General features: G+C 30.5%; 1 protein-coding gene across 1 annotated transcript; it reads left to right on the plus strand.

The window, feature by feature from the left end:
- The first annotated feature begins 2,234 nt into the window (after positions 1-2,234).
- LOC125853688 (cytochrome P450 78A6-like) lies at positions 2,235-4,629 on the plus strand. The gene is made up of 2 exons (XM_049533414.1): positions 2,235-3,197; positions 3,846-4,629. The coding sequence occupies exons 1-2, from the start codon at positions 2,235-2,237 to the stop codon at positions 4,470-4,472; spliced, it is 1,590 nt and encodes a 529-aa protein (XP_049389371.1). The 3' UTR covers positions 4,473-4,629.
- Positions 4,630-7,439: the final 2,810 nt, after the last annotated feature.

Consider the following 7,439-nt stretch of genomic DNA (forward strand, 5'->3'; position numbering starts at 1 on the left):
ACCATATATGGTTTTTTGCCGAATGAACGGATTCGGATGATCCCTGAAGTCAAGGCGGCTCCACCCATGGTCTCCATAACGTGTGTTTCGAAATGATAATGTATACCCAAATTTTATCTTTATCTACTTTAAGGTGAATAATGTATTTTCGATAAATCCTTAGTTGAGATCAACAAAAATGAGATATAGAATCTGTTCTACTTCATTTATCTCATATTTATGTAAATGAAAAATTAACATATTTTTGTTAAAAATAAATGAATTTTAAACATATGCTTTTTTATTAATGAGAAAATTTATTGCAGAATATATATAATCTATATTTTTAAAAGAAATATTTTCTTAATTACGTGCTCAATCAAAATACTCTTTACATAAATTAAAACACGAAGGTATTAATTTAACTTATAATGATTTGTATTACTTAATAAAATTTTAAAAGTGAAATACATAATCAGACAAAAGAAACAATCTCACATTAAAACACGAAGATATTAATTGTGAATGGCATATCCCGCAAATATGCTACTAGTTAGCACGTCTGTCACTAACAAAAACTATTTTATTTCATTAACTAATCTACTAAATGATCTCTAGCTATCTCCATTGTTGTATGTTATAATTTGTTTTTGGGTTTTTCACCTGGTGATCAACGCTCATTCTGAAGCTTGGATTAAATTTGGATCACACATTGACATTGTTATAACATATATATGCATACCGAGTACAACGAAGCTCTTCGAAAATTGACAAATATTAGACTATCAAATATCAAAATTTCACAAAAATTAAAAAGACGAACCTATTGATTATCCTGTGATTACTATACTAATCAATTAGAACTGTATAATTACAGTTGTTGACATGCAGTGTTATGCCTTTTATATTTTATTCTTCAAATTTCGATTGGCAAACTAATTTTAATAGAGTGAATTCTGTCACAAAAGATTTACCTTTATTAAAATAAATTTGCATATTTTAAACATTATATTACAAATTATAATAATTAACAATTTTAAAACACATAAAATTTTACGATTAAAAATAAAATCACATCAGACGATATAGGTAAAGTAACTTCAACACTTATAACAAAAGGATAGAATTGGAGTTGAAAATTGGTCAATCAGAAGCTAATGGAATAGATTAATTTTTCATAACACAAATTAAGGTCCTACTAATTCATGTAAAAGATTATAATTTATGAGGCACATAGATTAGATTTTTAAAAAAATGTTGGGTCTTATTGATCACTGCATAGTGCCGACACCAGGTGACCTCATGGGGAGGTTGACCTAAATAAATAATAATTCCCAAGTCCTCTATACTGTTAACTTAATTACGGACCATTACTATTTAATTAATCCTGTTTAGCACAAGCAATCTATTGTTATTGGAGAGTGCTTCACGCGCCTTGGTGTCTTGCTCTTTCTAATTTCGTCATGCATCAATCCAATTATGTCAACATACACCTTTTTATAACACTAATTACGAGTATATCATTTATGTTTAGTACTCTGTTCTTAATTACTTGTTTATTTTTTTCTTTTTTAGTTGTTCATAATTACTTGTTTATTTTGACAAATCAAGAAGGACAACTTTGAAAGAGATAGAACTTTTCTTGAATTTTTAATTCATCCACTTCATAATTAATAAGAGTCAAATGATAAACTCACTATGTCAATCATTATTTTGTTAATAGATTTGTCAATTTGAAAGTAAACAGGAAAAGGAAAATAAGATTATTACTAATCGCACGCCAACAGAAAACTATACTATACGACTGAGTAAAATTAGTATTTCCCCCTTCCAATTTATATAGGTAACATACGTCCCTTTTTTAATCCAAACAATCATATATTTTTAATTTTAAAATAATTGATATTTGACCTTATTATTTTATATTTAATAGAATAATTTATAATTATATAAACATTTATGTATGAGATATTTTAGATTACAAAATATATAAAAACATTAATTTATTTTTCAATGAAATATCGATGCATAAATTAAAACTTACAATATTATTATTTTTTATGTTTTAATTTAATTGACACATTTATAGTTCATGTAAAGTAAAATAGTGTTAATATTTCCCAAGTATGTCCTATCTTTGCCTATAAAATCGTTCTTTGATGCCCCATAATCAAATACAACACTTTTCTCACTCTTGCTCTCTTCTAACTCTTGCAATACTCTGCCTATCATAAAAAAAAAAATCCTAAGAGAAAATGAGAACAGATATAGAAAGCTTTTGGATTTTTGCATTAGCTTCAAAATGCATAAACTCTATCTACTTTATTCTCTTCATTGTTCTGTTTTGGCTAGTCATGAACATCATTTACTGGTCTCATCCTGGAGGCCCTGCTTGGGGAAAATATAATTGGAGGAAAAATTCCTGTTTAACTAATAACAACAATAATATACCCGGCCCAAAAGGATTTCTCCTAGTAGGAAGTATGAACCTCATGGTTGGTTTAGCACACCGCAAAATAGCAGCGATGGCTGAATCTTGCGTAGCCAAGCGTCTCATGTCCTTAAGCCTAGGCGAAACCCGAGTTATTGTTACGTGTAATCCAGACGTAGCTAAGGAGATTTTGAATAGCTCTGTTTTCGCTGATCGTCCTGTAAAAGAATCAGCATACAGTTTAATGTTCAACAGAGCAATTGGTTTCGCTCCATATGGTGTCTACTGGCGTACCCTTCGGAAAATTGCAGCCACGCACTTGTTCTGTCCCAAGCAAATTAAAGCTTCGGAAGCTCAACGTTTTCAAATTGTAAGACAGATGGTTACAATGTTCCAATTAGGCGGACAGGACGACGTAGTTCGAGTTAGAGATGCTTTAAAATTGGCTTCTTTAAATAACATGATGTGTTCTGTTTTTGGGCGAAAATATAGTCTTGATTGTTGTAACGCAGAAACAGAAGAATTGGGAAAATTGGTTGAGGAAGGTTATGAGCTTTTGGGTATGCTTAATTGGTCTGATCATTTATCTTGGCTAACTGAATTTGATCCACAAAAAATACGGCTCAGATGCTCTCGTTTGGTACCTAAAGTGAACAAGTTTGTTAGCAGGATCATCAACGAACATAAGGCTCAATTGGGTGATGTTCATCCTGATTTTGTGCATGTCTTGCTCTCTCTTCAAGGCTCTGAACGATTATCAGACTCTGATATGATCGCCGTACTTTGGGTAAGCATTATATATTATTATAGCACAAAAACTAATCACTGAAATTCTCCTCGTTGTTAATATGTCACTATATCTTTTAATGATATGTAAGCATAAAAAAAAATACTGACTAGTTTGGATTTAAGTTTTATGCCACCATGGTTTTTATATACCTTTTTCACAATTATGGTTGATTAATTACTCATCATTTTTCACTTTATGTGCAATTAGTAGTAATATTTTTATGAACTGATTCTGTGAATATTTAGTTTTCTCGTAAATTTCTTTCCTTTTAAAAGTATATTTTAAAAAATTCAACCATGCCATCCCTGCTAGTGAGAATATATTCAGGGTCAATTTCTGATTTTCACAATCGCACTTGTTCTGAAAGCAACCACTTTTTATATTTCCCTCTTTTCTTACGTGGAACTAGTTGCCTTTTCATTTTCATTTAACTCCTTTAAATATTACAAACAAATAGGATGGCACCTTTAAAAAGAATAAAAAGAAACTATTCAGCATTGCACTTGATGTAATAACATTATCTTATTCTACTTGAACATACACGCGGACATAAAATCAAATCCCACAAAAAGAATGCACTAAATTCTCTTTAATCATACAGTTTTATGATTAAAATGTAGTAGTAACTTTTTTTTTTTTTTGCAGGAAATGATATTTAGGGGGACTGATACGGTAGCAGTATTAATAGAATGGATATTAGCAAGAATGCTAATTCATCCTCAAGTTCAATCAAAGGTCCAAACAGAATTGGACCGGATCGTCGGAGAATCACGTGCCTTGACAGAGTCCGATGTATCGGAGATGACATATCTACCGGCTGTAATAAAAGAAGTACTAAGGTTACACCCTCCAGGTCCACTACTCTCGTGGGCCCGCCTTGCTATAACAGATACAACGGTGGATGGGTATCACGTGCCGGCTGGGACCACTGCCATGGTAAACATGTGGGCCATAACCCGAGATCCAGATGTTTGGGCTGACCCACTTGAATTCCAACCCGAAAGGTTCGTAAATGGCCCGGATTTTTCGGTTTTAGGATCCGATTTGAGGCTTGCACCGTTTGGATCCGGAAGGAGAACTTGCCCCGGTAAAACACTGGGCCTTACTACAGTTACCTTTTGGGTCGCAACGCTTCTACATGAATTCCGTTTTGGGCCCATTGAGAATAACGGGCCTGTTGACTTATCTGAGGTATTGAGGCTATCTTGTGAAATGGTCAACCCACTTACCGTTAGGGTCAGACCAAGACATGCTCTTCATCAAACCCAATAATTGCAATTTAAAAAAAAGTTTTTTTTTTTTTTTTTATCTTCTGAAACCCCTTCTTTATAAAAATGTCTTAAATGTTTTGTTTTATATTTGTATTTTGATATTTAGAGAGGTCATTTGACTTTGGATGTACAAATGATATGTTTAAATTAAACATAAGACACATATATGCTATGCATTTATAATGTTAATTCAAAATATTATATATGTTAAAACTAGATGGATGCTTCTTAAAGTCAGATGTCTATTCAAGAAAAGGAAAAATTATATGGGTTAGCACCCCCTATATTTATGTATAGAGACGAGATTATATACATATTCAATGTAATGTATTTCACTGTTATTATATGCACAAACAATATTTTGTTACGTTTCAAAATCGAAATACAACTACCTTTTATAACTAAGCAAGCTCTATTTTTTCACAAAGTTGAGCGCAAATAGCGTTATTTATGCTAACATTGTTAATACGAAATGACATATATGATTAATGTATACCACCGTTACAAGAATAAGCATGAGCAGCACTACAACTTTTCTCTTTAATTAATATAATGAGAATCTACGTATGTTTCGTAAAAGAATGCTTTTGTTTTACATTAGAATATTTATTGTACAATATTAAAACTTAGAAGAATATAGCACACTGTCCTTTTTATGCCGTTCTACTTTTGGCATAACACAATAATTGATGGATTCGAAATGGGCATTATATTTTGTATGATGAGTTGAATAAATATGTGGACTCTTTTTCTTGTTCATTTTTTTTTTGGTTTCTCCATGTATAATATCCGATTAAATCTTTAATTAGTTACTTCGAATTCACATTAAGAAGTCCTAATTTAAAAATCAGATCATTTCTACTAAAATAACTCTCTATATTGCTAAGGCTCAATGAAAATCTTTAGACAATCAAACTAAAATATGTTTTAATTAAATATCTCAATTATTAATAAAGTGTTTCAACTAGCTACACTTTTGAATTACATTTAAAAAAAAAACACTTTTACACGTGTTTCGTTTATAACATGGTTAAGTTAACCGCATAAAATATGTCATCTTTTGTATATACGCTTCAACCTCGATTAGAAAAAGTCTAGGGTTTTACGACTTATTAAGGCGAATGCGCATATTAAAGAAAATGATATATTTTATGTGATTAACTTAATTACCTAATAAACGAACGTGAACATATACAAAAGAAATTCAAAATTTAAACCTTTAAGTGTGCAATTGAAACAATTTATTGGGAATTCGGGTATTCAATTGAATTAAGGGGTTAATTATGTATCTAAGCCAATAAAGAAATAAATTTGTTTATTTGTAGGGTATATATTGTGCATTATCGATGGGGTTTCATCTGATCCAAGTGTTGGACCATGATTACCCAATTAATTCCTCAGAGACGCATATTTCTCTTTCATTGTTGAAAATAATAAATATTTTTGTCCTAATCTAATGTACATTGTCAATACATAAATACTTGCATACGTATGTATGAAACTTTAATTAGTTTGTATTATTTAAAATTTTCAACATTTGTTTTGGGTACAACGAAATAAATTTTATATCACTAACAAAGCTCTCTCTACATATACATGGAATATAGTACGCTAGTATGTCTAGATTTTCTTTTTTACTATAATAAGTAGCTAAATATACTTATTAGAATAAAATTAGTAGAGCAAAAGTCAGCTTCACGTCATAGAAACTAATAATGTAATTATCCAAAATATTCAACTAAATGAATCTTGGATGATGTGTAGAATTTGAGAAAGTAAGCCCTAAATTAAAATAATTCCGACAACAAAGGGAAGATATATTAAAAGAAACACAAAGATTTAATGTAACAATAGTCGTCATTCGATCGACATCCACATCCTCGGATAGTAAACATCTTTCACCTTCAACTTTAAGTTTGTGTGTTTGAGTCAAAAAAATTATAGATGCTACAAAATGATTTTGTTACATGTGAATTCATGATCTGTTTGAAAAATTAAAAATTTTATTTACCTATTTTCTTGAATTTATTATTCTGAGAAAAACATTTTTAGGGCACCCTAAGGAATCTTAAAGTTGACTAAGGATAGGATTTGTGAATACTATTACATGATTTATGCAGTTAACTAGTATAATTAAAAACTTAATGACATCACTGAAAGCCTCAAGCCTGCAACAAATTACAAGTTGTCCTGTCAACTTGGCATATATACTACAAAATTAAGAACAACAATATCGTCAGGAATAATTAGCTGTTAATGAACTGGTGACGACTTGCAAAAAAAAGCCTATTTGTTGGTGTTGATACTTCCAAATTAATGCTAAATTTAAATTATGGTTATTAATAATGCATGTAACTGGTCCAATTAATGTTTTCGGTTGAAGGTCTAAAATATATTTGAATTTTGACCGAAATTGTTGTTACGATACCGAACTTTGGAAAAGACCTTATATCCATCTGCACTATTTAATAGTATATTTAAAGGTATATATGTGCCCACGTGGATATCATAAATAGTAATATGTCCAAGTGGGCACATATATATCTATAAAATACACTATTAAATAGTGCAGGGTAAAAAAGGTCCTCCATAAAATTTGATATCGTAACAACAATTTTGACCAAAGTTAAAGTATTTTTCAGACCCTTTTCCCTTGTTTTAATTTGTCTAATTCTTTTCTAGGACAAGTCTACCACTAGAACAAAATATTATAAAGTATGCTGCTAATGACCATGACTAATTGCCTAGTTTTCAAATAATCAAATAATATTGTTTCTGTTTGATTATTCCAAGAATTTGTGTTTGGAAATTAAGTATGTTTCCAACTTGCCATCATATTGAGGAACGCAAGCTACGAGATCCCGATTGTAGTTCTTTTGGGACTTTAGTCTCTCAATTAATTAATTGATTATCTGAAACTTTCACGATATTAATGAAAGTTCAATTCTCTATCTTATAATACTCTCCT

This window comes from Solanum stenotomum, chromosome 1 (genome assembly GCF_019186545.1).
Source record: "Solanum stenotomum isolate F172 chromosome 1, ASM1918654v1, whole genome shotgun sequence".
Classification (NCBI taxonomy): Eukaryota; Viridiplantae; Streptophyta; class Magnoliopsida; order Solanales; family Solanaceae; genus Solanum; species Solanum stenotomum.

Bases quoted from the DNA above. Each gene is read 5' to 3' on its own strand.
- LOC125853688 (XM_049533414.1), top strand. From the start codon at position 2,235: ATGAGAACAGATATAGAAAGCTTTTGGATTTTTGCATTAGCTTCAAAA. The intron at 3,198-3,845 runs GTAAGCATTATA...TTTTTTTTGCAG, and splicing joins ATATGATCGCCGTACTTTGG to GAAATGATATTTAGGGGGAC.